This window comes from Octopus sinensis, linkage group LG1, assembly GCF_006345805.1.
Source record: "Octopus sinensis linkage group LG1, ASM634580v1, whole genome shotgun sequence".
In the NCBI taxonomy this organism is placed as follows: domain Eukaryota; kingdom Metazoa; phylum Mollusca; class Cephalopoda; order Octopoda; family Octopodidae; genus Octopus; species Octopus sinensis.
Window position 1 is genome coordinate 77,319,263 of NC_042997.1, and position 15,811 is coordinate 77,335,073.

A 15,811-nucleotide genomic window follows, 5' to 3' on the forward strand; every position below is an offset into this window, starting at 1 on the left:
ACTATTACTTCATTAGTTATGAATTTCTACAATAAAAAATGGCCTGCTACCTGTTACTAAAGACTATTATATCAACCTTCTCTTATCTCTTAAACACAGATTTTTCTGCTAGTCCTATTTGTTCTAGCTACTGATCAGTTTGTCTCTTTGAATCTTTCAATTTCTTTTTTATGGCCTTCAAACTATGACCTTCATAATGAAAGAAAAAAGGTCCTCATGTTTTTGAACTATGACAAACATTTACTCCCTTTAGTGAATGACACCAAGAGAAATAATAAGTTTTTTACCATTTTGTGCTTTATTTTTACACTTCAGTCAACTACACTTCAAAATAAATGTTGTAGTAATTTTCCTGATAAACACAGTATTTATAGCCTGTTTTTTCAAATCCAAAGGATACATTGACTTTCCTGAAATAAATGATATTAACAGGTTAAGATATTTCCATTTGTTTTGTTGCCACTTATCATTTGATTATCAGAAATATTCATATTGTTTACTTGTAACACAGTAAATTCTATAAGGGGCCTTCATAAGTTTACTGTTAGAATCTATCTTTACTATACTGTTTTATGTTAATTAGAGAACAAAGAGGGCATCTAGAATTATGTTATAAACTCATTTATTGAAATTAAATTAACAATTGCTTTTTATTGTTAACATTCTGGAGACAATGTCATCTACCTGACATACAAGTCTTAATTTATTGCTACTTTTCTTTATGCTGTCTTTTCCTTCCGTCTGACCATTATCTCCATTACCTTGATTCAACTACTTCTTTCTCCCAGAATATGGTTGACTACCTGTGAAGGCTACAGATACTGCCTCTCCTCATCAAACTAATTAATAATTTTAAAATAATTTTGTGTACTTCAAAATCACATGGATAGAATGACATAGAAATGTTTGCAGTTCCTCAATTGCAAAATATTGTCAGTAATATCAGTTTTAAAATGTTATTCATTGAAGCTTCTTAATAACATCATCATCATCATCAAAACTCCTTTTACATTGCCTTTTCCATCTACTCATGTGGTTAGATGATCATCACAGGCCAAGCAAATTCATATTTATGTCCTCCTGGACAGGTAGTAGGACCATGTTTTGCTCATACATTTCAATTTTGGCATGTTTTCTATAGCTGAATGCCTTTTCTATTGTCAACTACCTTACAGAATCTATTGGATGTGTTTCATTGTGGGATCAACATTAGGGAGGTTGTCTTGCCCTGATAACACTAAAGAGTCCTTTCTACCCTACAGTTTCTCAGTTCATTCACCTGCACCAGAGGCTCAGAGGGTGATAGAAGGGACAGTGAATTACAGTTGTGTGACAGTTGTTGGTAAGGAGATTCAATAGAAACAGAATGAGTGACATAAAGAAAAGAGATTGACAAGAGGGAAGCAGAATGAAACTATTTTGTCTCTGACTTACATATTAATGAATTAAAATGTAAAAGTGACTTAAAAAAACCTACTGAAGTTTCTCACAAATTGTTCACAATCTTGCTGCCCTAACATAGTCCCAACCAACTGGCTGCAGTCAGTAAAAGTTTGTAAAATTTATTGATCAGTTTCTTATATCTTTTGTTTACAGATGCAGTTGTATAGGTTTGCTGACATCAAAACTGTAGCCTATGTCTTTCTCATCCTTGCACAAGAGAGTTATACAGTTCCAAGGTAATCTATTGAGTAACTTTCTTTTCTTTGCCTATTTTTTTTTGTTATTAGTTTAAGGAAGGGAACTGGGCCTATGACATTCTCTGTTGAAAGATGTCTAAGTAGGAAAGGCATGTACTAAGAGTGAATTCCAGAGAACCAACGTTTTGAGAAAGAACTAGGCATAGAGGTTAGTATAGGGCCTGTGGTGTTGAACACAATATGGATGAAAGTAAGAGAGACAAGTAAGTTGATAATGTCTAAATAGAGAAAGCTTCAAGAAGCAGAGGTAAACTCTGTGGACTAGGGATTAGAGCATGTTTGTGAGTGACTTCACACCAATATTTTCTCTGGATGCAGTCTAGGATATCTCTTTGTGTATAATAATACCAATGTTCCAGATATGAGAGAAAAACTAAATATTCCATTGTAGATCTCAACTCAACTTTGTAGAGGGTTAATACTTGTTTGGAACTTGAGTATTTTTTAACTCTGAGAAGAAGAGTCAATGCAGTCTTTGTTATGTTAAGGATACAGGTTCTCAGGAGAGATACTCAGTGAGAGGTCAAGTATTTGAAGCAATCACAAGTGTTCTTAGTTGCATACCACTCATGTTTAGGGGTTAGTGGGTAGGGTGATGTGTGATAATGTTTTCTAGATTTATGCATTTTTTTATAAAACAAGTTTGTCATGTTTTTAAGGTTTTTGTTCCTGGAGTTTGTATAGATTTGGCATGGTAAGAGGTAAAAGCTCATTGGTGAGCTACATAGGAGAGTAGGTCTCCAGTCAGTTTATCTTTACAAAAGTCATAATGGTGGCCATTAAGAAATGAGAGGGATTCAGGCTGTTGGAGACAATTGTTATTGATGGATGTCTCTATCACCTTTAAAATATTGGAAAGTAGAGGCTTTTTTCTTAAAATATTTTCACAGTACTGATGCAGTGGTCATCTCTATCAAATACAGATATCTTTTACAGGTGACCTTAACTTCAATACAAACTTGTTATATCATTTTTGTAGCTTCTCTTTGGGAAATGTAAAATGTTTTGTTTTATAATGGCTACTTCATGTTTGACATGTACTTTTATTTGTTCTTTCAACAGAGCTAAATTAGATGAAAATTTTAAGGCTGAGATGGCAGTACTTTCTAAAGGAAACAGAATAAAATATTGGTCTACAGTATGTATTGTCAGTATTTGAAATATTTTTATTGAAGGGAATATATTTTTGTGTTATTATCAACAATATCTTTTAGTATTTAGTAATTGAAATTCCTGTCAGAATTTATTAAACTTTCAAACACTGCATCTTCAATTTTTTTTATTGATTCAAATATTATCCTTATTTTCTTATTTCTGTTTCTTTTCAGTTTTTCATTTTCTTATTGTTATATGTTTACTTTATTTTCTCAAAGTGTTACTCTGGAACAGACTTTGCTAAGTTATTGACTAAGGTTGACTTAACTGTTATCTGTCCCAGGATCAAGAAGAAATTAATAAAAAAATAAGGTTAACAAAGCTACTTACTGTTTTGTTTTAATACTTTGCTTATAGGTTTAGTGGTTGAATTTTAAAATTATAAGAAGAAATACAATACATGAGTTCACTATAAATATGTTGTTTAGACTCATTTAATACAAATAGGTTTGGTTGCAAGCACAAATATCTGACAAAATGAATTATACAGAAGTTGTATAATTACTGGATGTCTTTAATTATAATTAAACATATCAGATATTTGTGTTTCAAATAGTACCATCATAAATACTAAAAGTGAGTAGCATTTTGTTACATCAGTGTATGTATCTTTGTGTGTAAGCTTTCTAATTCCCTATGTATTTTTATTAATTGAAGAGCTAGAGTGACTCAAGAGCCTTGAGTTTGGTGCCATTGCATTTATCAACATCTGACAAGTGCATTGGCTTAAGACACTAGGCTAATAAAAATACAAATATTCTATTTCATTTAAGTTACTTCATTCTTGATCTAATCATTGTACATGGTATTAATAAATTTAAATATTTTATGATAATAGTTTATCAAGAATTCTCTAAAAGAAATTGCAGAACAAGATGACCTTCATGTCTACTTGACCTATGACAGTGTCAAGGATGGTTCCCCATTACTTCTTCTAAAATCTTGGAAAAACTGGTTGATTACAATCTCTAAGTTAAAGGTATGTAAACATTTTAGAGCTGGTCTTTATTTTCTTATTATTTATTGTTTGTAGGTTTTCACATTAGCTCTTATTTCTTACATTGTTTTTATCAAGTTAAAAAGGAATCATGGTCTTAAATTCCAGTAATTAAAACCTTTTTCTCCAATCTCACTTCATTCAGTTTGTTACATTGCTTTGATTTTTTTTTCTTTTTTAGATTCCTGGTGTAAATCTCACAGATGAACTTAAATCACAAATTTTGTCTGATTTACTTTCTAGTATCCAATATTTAGTAAGTATAATTTATGATTTTTTTATGAGAAACAACTTTACAAGAGTTCTACATTACTCTGAGCTTTTGGAAATGAAATCTAAAATTTGTATCATTATTTTTCTCATTCTATTAAAGTATATTTTTTGTGTCATAAATTTAAGCTAGTGTTGACTACAAATAAATTTGGCCATAATATAAGGGGAAGAGTTCAAACATTGTTTTTAAAGCATCATTAAATTAAAAGAAGAGGAACCCTAAGATGATCCAGAATTCTACAGTTTTATATGAGTTTCTGTAGATTTGTTATCTTTATACAGAGATTTAAAATGTATTTATAAACTAAGATTTTTTGGATATACTGAAATCATTTTGGGCATATATTATTCTGAATAATATTTTAAGATGATACATGTCCCAAAACCCTAATTCTGTCCCACTCATCAGTTTTATTCCTGAAGATGAAGCAGGTAGTAATTTGTTTTAGGGTTTGTTATGGGGTTAGTTAGCTTTATATAGGGTTATGGGGCTGATGCCAGTGCTGTCTGACTGGCACCCATACTGATGGCACATAAAAAGCACAATTCAAGCGTCGCTGATGTCTGTGATCCCTGACTGGCATCTGTGCCGATGGCACATAAGAAACACTATTCTAGTGTTGCCAATGCCAGTGTCGCTTGATTGGCTCCCATGTCAGTGACATGTAAAAAGCAACATTCAAGTATGGCCAGTGCCAATGGCATGCAAAAATCTCTATTTGAGCGTGACCAATGCCAGTGCCACCTGACTGGCACCCGTGCCAGTAACATGTAAAAAACATCATTTGAGTGTGGTTGATGCCAGTGCCATTCGAATGTGACCGATGCATGTAAAAGGCACCATTCAAGCATGACTGATGCCAGTATCGCCTGAGTGGCACCTGACATGTAAAAAGTACCATTTGAGTGTGGTCTATGCCAGTGCAGTGGCACATAAAAAGCACTCACTACACTCTCAATGTGGTTGGCATTAGGAAGGATATCAAGTTGTAGAAACCTTGCCAAATCAGATTGGAGCCCGGTGCAGCCTCCTTGCTTGCCAGTCGTCAATCAAACTGTCCAACCCATGCCAGTGTGAAAAACTGATGTTAAACAATGATGATGATGGGGCTAATTAATAAGATTCTGCTGACATCAACTTTGCCTTTCATCCTTTCAGGATCGATAAAAATGTACCAATCGAAGGTGGTGGATTAATGGAACTGGGAGAATGTCAGATCAAATACCTTGTGGTATTTGTTCTGGTACTTTGTATTATGAGTTCAAATTTTGCTATGGCCTGTGTGGGTGGTGGACTTAACCTGTTTCTTGATTTAACACCACCACTTTAGGGACCTTTAGCAGAATTCACTCCATTGCATTATCTGGGCCAGATTTAATGTTCCTACCCCACTTCCTCCTACCAGTCTTGGAGACCTTAAAACAGATCATGAATATTGCCTTTCTTCTTAAAAGATAAAAGAAAAAGAAAATTAAACTTTATCATCCAAACTGTAAACATAGATACTGCTCCCAGTCAGTGTTAGCCTCCTATAAGTCCAATGTAATGTTGTAGAAAGGAGATGTGAGAATCCTGTATTTATTTGGTTTTTACACTTATTTTTCAAAATATGTCTTTGCTCTGCTCCAGGTAAAGGATGATTTGTCTTTGTATAAAGTAAAGCTGGCTTGTATCACCAGTGCCACTTATTTCACAGTTATGACCAGTTGGGTGAGGTAAATTATACCACTTTCATTTTATTTAATTATCAATCCTTCTAAACTTAATTATGTTTATTTCTTTTTCTAAATTTAATAAAACAATCCAACTAAACAAGCAGATTCAGATATAATTGCCTGCTTTCCTCAAAATTTAAGACCCATATTGTCTAAAAAGGAAAGAAGTAACCAAAAGTATTAGATAGCTATCTGGAAAAATGTATGGACACAATGATCCACTCCTCTTTGTTGTTCTAAATAAATAAATTGTTGTTCTGATATGGTACTCAACTCATTTTAAAGATGTCAATAAAAAGGTAACAAATTCAAAACAAAATGTGTATAATAGTGATTATTATATATACATTATATCTTAACACAGTTTGGAAACTAAACATGTCATTTTATAATCAGAATTTCAAGTTAAATATCAGGCCATTAAGAACGAAATGTCTGATTTTCTTATGCACCAAGTTTGACAGTCATTAACACTAATGTTCAATCCTGACAATTCTTTGTTTTAGATCACTTTTCAAAATGCAATTCATGGGGTCTGATTATATTGTGAGTTTTCTCTTGTAAATGAATTTTTGTGAACCCATGGATAAATCAAAAATTCATGTTGCTTATGAATATGAGTTCTGTCATGGAACCAATGCCTCCCAGACAGCTTGAAACATAAATGAGGTGTTTGGTGAAGATGAGCAAATTGTACATCGATGATTTGAGAAGTTCCGGTCTGGGGTCTTTGCTCTTGAAAATCAACCTTGTGGTAGACCTGAGACCAAGATAGATAATAATGAGCTGGAAACTGTAGTGGAAGCAGATACACCTCAAATTAGGCATGAGTTAGCAGCAAGGTTTGATATTTCGATTGCAACTATATTGGACCATCTGAAACAAATCAGCATGATAAAGAAGTTGCATAGGTGGTACCACATGAACTGGAATAGCATCAGATGACATGTCATCTTGAAACTTCCTGTTCTTTGCTGTCACAGCATAAAAGCAAACCATTTTTGCATCATATTGTTATGTGTGATGAAAAATGGATTCTTTTCAACAATAGCAAGCATTCTGCATATTGATTGGATAAAGACGATGCGCCAAAGCACAAAAAAAAAATTATTCACCAAAAAAGCTAATGGTGTCTGTTTGGTGGCCCAGCACTGGTATCATCCACTACAGCTTCATGACACCTGGTAAGTCAATTACAGCAGATGTATACATCAACCAATTGGATGAAATGATGAGTGAACTTGCAATTAAACAACCAAGATTGGTCAACAGAGACAAGCCAATTCTCTTGCAAGACAATGTTTCACAAAGAATGCTACTCAAGTTACAGGAACTGAACTTGGAAGTAAGTACTCTGTCATCCACCATATTCACCAGACTTTGCACCCGTCTGACTATCATGTTTTCCAGGCTTTAGACAACATTTTGCAAGTAAAAAACTTCAAATCTGAAAAAGATGCAAAAACAGCCTTTCATGATTTCATTACCTCTTGCTCTCCTGAATTCTTCACTGCCAGCTTAAATAGGCCACTGATAAAATGGCAAAATTGTGTTTATAATTTAGGTGTATTGCTTTTTGTTGAGATAAAATAAAATAAACTTTCAGTTCAAAATTGGACACTCTTAATGGACTTTCAATTCTTAATGACCTGATATAAAAGAAACTTTATCCAGTTTACAAAATTTCAGTTTTCTTTAAAGCCTAGTTCCATTTGTATCACCATAGCTTTAGGATCTTATTTTCCTGCTTCAGTTCTATGAATCACTGGAGAGAAATTCTTGAACAGCTGCAGCTAACCTTGGACACAAGTTTTAGTAATAAAGAATTCCTTATACCAACTGTTCAGATAGGTTTGGTGGCTTCCATGACAACATTATTACAACTTCAAAATCATCAGCAGGCAAACAGTAAGTCTCAATTATTGAAGTTTAATTCTTCTAGGTATTCCCTTACAACAAAGAAAAATAATTAAAAATAATATTTGATGACCATTGTTTTATTCTGTTTTTAATTGTACTAAAGATGTACCTGTGATACTTGTTAATGTCATAGCATTGTTTGAAATATTTTACTTAAATGTGAAAGACTTTCTTATTTCTTTATTCTTGTCTTTCTAGTTTCTGAACAGTGTCTGGTGTCGCTTCTGAAAATAGTCTGTTCTATGCTACTTGAGTGTGTGCGGAACTTGTTCCCACTTCAAACCGATACTGCTGATGAAGTCCCTGATAAAGACCAAATGACATCACTACAGAGAAAACAGAACACAAAACTCAAGGTGAAATCAAGTTTCTTTAAATCTATTCTTAGCTGCATTTTATAGGTTGTGACTATTAAATATTTTTATCATTATTACTTCGTGTTTTATCTTTTTTGATATACCTAAAGATTCAAGAAAATCTTGCTTGTATATATAATTTATATAGTTTACAATTCTACATAATGTATGATTAAATTTCTACAATTCTCTGCAGTTTCTTTCTGAATGCTAATAAAACAAAAATCAAATATAGAAGCTTATGTGGAGGATTGAGGTTGTGAATCAAACTTTTGTTTCAGATTTCAGTGTGAGTTGCCTGGATATTCAACAGCTAAAAACAACAAATCTACACATTACTCTTTTCATTTCACTACCTGAAGTCAGCGTGTGAGATAGTATTATCTCTTTTCAAATAATAATAATAATAAAAATTTTGCCCCGATGCAGTACCAAGCAGTGGCTCTCATAGCTTTTGATCTTAACTGATTGGAAGTGTTATCATGTACATTGTTTTGTCTTGGTATAAAAGATGGGCTACAGCAAATATTCTGCTCAATACCACAGATTTGCTTGTCAGTTGTTTGACCTTAACCAGTTGAGCATGTCCCTTAGTGGCTGACGATATGTGCATCTCTGATCACAAGCAAAAGTAGTGGGGGGGAGCATCATATCCATGTGTTGAGAGGGATTCTTTGGAGTTTGAATAATTCACCTCTGGAAACATAGGTGTTTCGTTCAACATCCTTAAACAACCATTATTCAGTGGCCTTTTGAGTGGGATGGGTTACTCGACCAGAAGAAAATTCTAACTGGGCCCCACCTGCAAGGTCATGTGCTGTTTATCTTGATATGAGATCATCATGTCGTGCACATATGGTTGTGATACATGTGCCTAGTGTACCCTTATCAGACAGTTGTAGTCATGATGGGTATACAGGGCTTTGTATATTTTACCCTAGTGTCACTTTGATGGCATGCACTGCTCTCTCACTCAATAATAATAATAATAACGGTTTCAAATTTTGCCACAAATTTTGTCAGGAAATTCAGGGGTGGGTGTAAGTCAATTGCATCGACCCCAGTGCTCAATTGATACTTATTTTATCAACCTTGAAAGGATGACAGGCAAAGTCAACCTTGGTGGATTTTGAACCCAGAATGTACAGACTGACATAATATTGCTAAGCATTTTTCCCGGCATACTAACAATTCTGCCAGCTCACCACCTTCAGCAGCAGTAGTAGTTGTAGTAGTAGATGGTGGTGGCAGTGGCAGCAGCAGTCCAACCATTGAAGTTTTTCTTTCCATTTTAGCTCCTAATGACCAGTGTTCTTCTACTACAAGAAATTATTCAGAACTTGAAAGATTCTAATTCATGGATATCTGTATTACACAATCATTTGTTGATCCCAACCTTGTTAGCAACAGTTGAAGTGTGGATTAAAGTAAGTAATCTCTCTTTAACTTATCCATTAGTAAACTTTCATTTATCTGCTAGAACAGTTTTTCTGAATTCAAACTATGGATTCCTTCAAATTACAAATTAAAGTTTAGACTTTTTAAAGAGGAAATAGGATGTAATACAGATTGGGTATAAAATAACAACGTCTGAAATAAAATAAACTACTTTGCTCTCCTGACCTCATCAAGTGTAATAATAGTCCATGTTTGTCCTATTGTTTCATTTGATTAACTATTACAATATCTGATGATAATAGTAATGATTTAAAATTTTAGCATAGGGCCAACAATTTGGGGAGGGGGGATAAGTTGATTACAAGTACTTATTTCATTGACCTCCCCACAAAAAAATGAAAGGCAAAGTCAACCTCGGCAGAATTTGAACTCAGATATCTGACAATAATAATAATAATCTTCTCTACTAAAGGCACAAGGCCTAAAATTTGGTGGGGGGGGGGGGGTAAGTCGATTGCATCAACCCCAGTGCTTGACTGGTACTTATTTCATTGACCCCAAAAGATGAAAGGCAAAGTCAACCTCATCAGAATTTGAACATAAAGATGGATGAAATATTGCTAGGTATTTCACCCAGCATGCTACCAATTCTGCTAGCTTGCTGCCTGGGATTAATTTAAAATTTTGGCACAAGGCCAGCAAGTTTGGAGTAGGGACAAGTTGCTTACATCAACCCCAGTACTCAGCTGGTACTTATTTTATCAATTCCAAAAGGGTGAAAGGCAAAGTCAATCTTGACTGAATTTGAAATAAGAGCATGAAGATGAATGAAATGCTGCTAAGCATTTTGCCTAGTGTGCTAAAGATTCTGCCAACTCGCCGCCTCAATAATAATAATAATGATAATCATCATCATCATCATCATTTAACGTCCGCTTTCCATGCTAGCATGGGTTGGACGGTTCAACTGGGGTCTGGGGAGCCCGAAGGCTGCACCAGGCCAGTCAGATCTGGCAGTGTTTCTACAGCTGGATGCCCTTCCTAACGCCAACCACTCCGAGAGTGTAGTGGGTAATTTTATGTGCCACCGACACAGGTGCCAGACGAGGCTGGCGAACGGCCACGCTTGAATGGTGTTTTTATGTGCCACCGACACAGGTGCCAGACGAGACTGGCGAACGGCCACGCTCGGATGGTGTTTTTATGTGCCACCGACACAGGTGCCAGACGAGGCTGGCGAACGGCCACGCTCGGATGGTGTTTTTATGTGCCACCGACACAGGTGCCAGACGAGGCTGGCGAACAGCCACGCTCGGATGGTGTTTTTTATGTGCCACCGACACAGGAGCCAGATGAGGCTGGCGATCGGCCACGATCGGATAGTGATTGTTACGTGCCCACAGCATGGAGGCCAAACGGTGCGGTACTGGCTACGGCCACATTCGGATGGTTTTCTTGTGTGCCACCGGCACTGGTACCACAAAGATACAAATTCCATTGATGTTCATCTATTTTGATTTTTTTATTTTCACTTGCCTCAACAGGTCTTCACAAGTCAATAATAATAATAATAATAATAATAATAATAATAATGATGATAATAATGATAATGATGATGTGAGTTAATGTAAGAGAACCTGTATAATTATTTCTTTTACTGAAAAAGTTCTCTATTTTGATCTGCTTTCCTCTGGTCTTTGAGTGTATTTTATAAAAATATCTATCTTCTCCTTTAAAGTCCAAACAAGGATTGCTGTTCGTCGATGCTTCTTTGACTCTTCTCTTAACAATTTCCAAAACTGAACAGGTAAACTAACAGAAACCATTTCTTATCAATCAATATCATATAACAAACAGTTTTTAATATTTACTTTATATAAAATTGATTGTCAATGATTGAATTTGTAATTAACTTTACTGTGTATAAGGTCATTTTAACATGTTATTAATACTATTTCTATAAATAATGATAACCGAAATTAATACGTATTTCATTATAAAAATAATCAGAAATGCAAATATACAATCAATTAAAAAGACACTTACTTGATTTCGTAATCTCTTTGTATTTGTTATAGGGTGCTAATATCCTTATGTCTGCAGGGTTTGCAAACCATCTGTGTTTATCTATCAGTTCTCTATACAATACAGATGATCTTTCCCAGAAATTTTTAACATCTGGCCGAGTAAGTAAGAAATAATAACTTGTCATTGTTAACTTCATTGTATAATTAATCAATGCCAACTTCTTCTATATTTTTCTCATATATTAGAAACAGATTTTGTTTTAATTGAATTCTTCAAAAGTAAGTAAGACATTATTTTGTGTTTAAAGATACAAAATACTTTTACTCATCACCTCTTGGACACATGATAAACAATTCTGCCCAATACTTATATGAATGTAGTAAACTTCACACTGCACATACTGACCACTGACTATAGCTCAGTTTAACTTCATCATCAGCATTATCATTCAACACCCACTTTTCCATGCTTGCATGGGTCAATTGGAATTTGTTGAGGTAGATTGTCTAAGACCAGATACCCATCTTGTTACCAATCCCCATCTGTTTCTGAGCAAAGTAATATTTCCATTAGCTAGATAGATGTATCTTTCATTGAAGATTGGAAACAAACAACCTCAGTTTTATGATGATGATGCCCATTTTCAACCATCACACGATGTCTATACAAAGATACATGCAAACATACATAAATATATTTACATGCACACACATACACATAAATATACTTGCATACATACATACACAAGGGCTTCTTTCAGTTTCTGTTTACTAAAACCACTTACAAGACTTTGGTAGGCCAGGGCTTTAGTAGAAGACACTTGCCCAATGTGCTGTGTAGTTGAACTGAATGAAGACCAATGGTTAGGAAGCAAGCTTCTTACTCACACAGCCATACCTGCACAGATTGTGTATATGCTTTTAGATTCAATCCCTCCTATGTAAATAAACAAGGTTAGTGCTTATGTACATAGTTTGATCTGTTAAATATTTATAGACTTTAAATCAACTTTACCCACTTACTGATTGTTGCTCAGTCAATATATAACAGATCAGGTGGCAACAATAGTTGAACTAATAATGCAAATTAAGATTATTTTCCTGGTTCCAAACTTGGTAGAATGGCTTACTTTACAAAAGTTTAAAGGTCAGCATGAGAAAGATGCCTAACTAATAACAGAGAGGACAATATCTTATTATCATCTGAGCCACAGCTTTGCCTGATGTGGGTAGAAACATTGTAGTTTATAATCAAAGCAATCAATAGGTAGATAAAACTTTCACTCTACTTCAAATGTGGTAGGCACACAAAAGTAAAATGTAGAAGCACTCATGAAATGACTTACTAAAAAGTGGTAATTCCTGTTACCCAGGATACCTAAGTTAAATGTTTTTCTCAGTTAAACTAAAATATGCTTACATATTCCAAACTTAATTGAACTGACCAGTGACCGTGTCTGTTATAAATCATCTCTAATTGAAAACACAATTGTTCCTCCACAGGAAAGGAATATATCTGATGATCAAAACTGGGACAATATACTCTGCCACTGCATTGGCTTATATGCTTCCATGCTGATGACTCTTAAGTATTCATTTTTGAAAGAGGCTCTTGATTTTATTGGAGTTCACCAAGACAGACTTCTTCAGGTATTTCCATTTTTCCTTTTCTAATTTTAGATAATGACCTACTTAAAGAATTTAGCTACTCTAACCAGGTAATCTAATTTTTATCTGATTATTTTGATAATTAAGTTGTTATTGTTGTGTTTAGGTAATAGAAATGTGATGAACAGCAGTATTTGTAGGGATGATTGTATCGGACATGTAATTTCACTCGACTTCTGTTTGTCAAAGAAGTAGTAATTGTTACACAGACAAACAGATAGCTAGTGAACTATTCAGTTTTAGGCAGACAAAACTAGATTATCATACAACACACTCTGACACCATCTATAACTCATCCACAACATCTTCTCATTCTAGTATTACGTTTACATCTTAAATAAATGTCAAATTAAAAGTATTCACAACATTCATTATATTTCAGTCTTTAGAGTTTGCTCGTATCAACCTAACAGAACCTGCCTTAAAGGAAGCTATGGCTACATGTGGTTTCATATACCAAATGTCATTTTACTCAAGAGAGTGGAAGTTTCATTTACCAAAAGTACTCAGTAAACTTATGGTAAATATTATTATACCTTTCAGAATATTTGGCATTTTTTTTTTTTAAATAACTGTATCTTGAAATTTCCATGTATTTTACAATCTAGTTATCTTATGTTTTCTTTTTATGCTGTGAATGCAGCTACAAGTTTCAAAGATTATGTTTCTAACTTAAAATGTTCATATACTATTAGAACAAATTTAATTGTAACCATAACTGTTTATCATATATTCTGAAAAACATGGTAACTTTTCTGATATTTTCTTGTGTTAAGAAATGTACAAGCCATTAGGTCGCAAAAATTTACTGACATTTACCTTTTTAAAAACCTTTTTAAAATTGTTATTTCAACAACAAAGTTGATCATTTTGTTATCTTTAAGATCTACATGTGTTCTGTTACTTCTACACAGGTTTCTCTCTACTGTTATCATAACTGATATTTTTCAGACCAGTTTTGTGTATATGTGTCAAGCATTTGTATCACTTCTAGTTCGACCACGATACTTGCAGTATTTACTTGAGGTCAGCTATTTTCTTTATTTTGCCTACCTTCCTTTTATGGTTTTAGATTTTGAAATATTCAGTATAGAAATAGCAAATAGGTTCAAAAATATAGTGGCTGTGATAAGGACAATAGATAATACGTGGAAAAAGGGAACTAAAAGTATATCTAACCAGTTAAATGATCTGCTGCAGTTATAAGGAGTTTAGTTAATAGTTAAACTGTGCAAAATACTGATTAATATGTATATTTACCAGATTAGCATGAGTTTGTATGGAAAGAAGTACAATCAATTGAATTGCCCAAGCTCAGGACATAAGAGTACAACTCTAAATTCCATAAAAGAGTTTATCTAGAACTCTGTTGTTTCTGTTTAGAAGTTAGAAAACTGAGATTTTTTTTACACGACTTCTAATCTAAAAATCAGCTATATTTAGATTTATTTGCATTTGAAAACTTTCAGAAGGGCTCAGAGAATCATTTTACAGAGATTTGCAAGTTATGAAATGAATATAATCTGCTGTGAGTGAATCAGAAAATAGACTGACTACACATGGTGGGGAAAATAGACTGACTACATGAAATGGTGGGGAAAATAGCTTAACATATAATATAAATATCAAAGACAATGGTCAGTATAGTGCTGCACTAAATGTTTTATATTATCTAACCACCTACTATATTTCTTTGCTTTCATTTGTCCAAGAATTTATAAAATAACTACCAGTAAGATATTGAAATTCATTCACTTAGCTGTACTGAAAGTTGCTTTTTGCTAGAATTAAAATAATTCATTACTAACAATATTGGACAGGTGCTAGATGCAGTAGTAATTTTTGTTTTATTTACTTTCACTTTCAAGCATGCTGGCTCTGCAAGGGAAGATCTTAATGGAAAACACCAACTTTTTAATATAGCTTCCAAACCTGCTTTTTTAGCACATTCCACACATGATGAATTAGAGCAACCAACAGCTCAATGTCTAAAAATACAAAAAATGTAAGTTTATTTACTTCTTATTTTTACTGATGAGATTTTTTTAAAATAAAATAGCAGTATTCTCTTCATGTATGTATATATATATATATATATATATATTAGGTTGTATGAAATATAGTGTATGATTTGTCAGTTTGAGTTCATAAATCAGCAAATTTATGCACAAGCATTATGTATAGACAACATTATGTATAGACAAAGAGAAGCAGTTCCCTTGAGGATATCTCCTTTTAAAAGTTCAGTGAATAATAGATTTCATGAGTATAGTGGATCAGCCATAAATTTCATAAACCAGGTCTAGAATATTATATGTTGAACTTGTGGGTTACTATGAATTTATGTGAAACCCAGAAGTTGTTTTAAATGATTTGAAATACCATTTCTCTATACCGGTTCTTAGACCATTTATCATAAATTGTATTTTATTGATCATAAGCAACAGAGGAAACACATCACATCCAGTCTTCCTAATTCTGACTCCCAGCTCTGTTTTGAAATGTTTTAAACCCATCTATAGTATATATCCAGTTCATAATGCAGGCAATTAGAAATGCATTATGACCAAATTTAAACTTACTGGAAATGATACATAAACA

The 15,811-nt window shown here is 33.7% G+C and overlaps 1 protein-coding gene across 1 annotated transcript in view; it reads left to right on the forward strand.

The window, feature by feature from the left end:
• LOC115215070 (nucleoporin NUP188 homolog) overlaps positions 1 to 15,811 on the forward strand; it is a 515,758-nt gene that overhangs the window by 473,472 nt on the left and 26,475 nt on the right. Inside the window, exons 34-47 of the mRNA XM_029784227.2 lie at positions 1,597 to 1,679; positions 2,763 to 2,838; positions 3,694 to 3,834; positions 4,034 to 4,108; positions 5,756 to 5,841; positions 7,595 to 7,749; positions 7,960 to 8,117; positions 9,413 to 9,544; positions 11,254 to 11,322; positions 11,594 to 11,701; positions 13,046 to 13,192; positions 13,593 to 13,730; positions 14,162 to 14,236; positions 15,079 to 15,215. Of these exons, the coding sequence (XP_029640087.2) occupies positions 1,597 to 1,679; positions 2,763 to 2,838; positions 3,694 to 3,834; positions 4,034 to 4,108; positions 5,756 to 5,841; positions 7,595 to 7,749; positions 7,960 to 8,117; positions 9,413 to 9,544; positions 11,254 to 11,322; positions 11,594 to 11,701; positions 13,046 to 13,192; positions 13,593 to 13,730; positions 14,162 to 14,236; positions 15,079 to 15,215 (1,580 nt within the window). The remainder of the gene's footprint in view (positions 1 to 1,596; positions 1,680 to 2,762; positions 2,839 to 3,693; positions 3,835 to 4,033; positions 4,109 to 5,755; positions 5,842 to 7,594; positions 7,750 to 7,959; positions 8,118 to 9,412; positions 9,545 to 11,253; positions 11,323 to 11,593; positions 11,702 to 13,045; positions 13,193 to 13,592; positions 13,731 to 14,161; positions 14,237 to 15,078; positions 15,216 to 15,811) is intronic.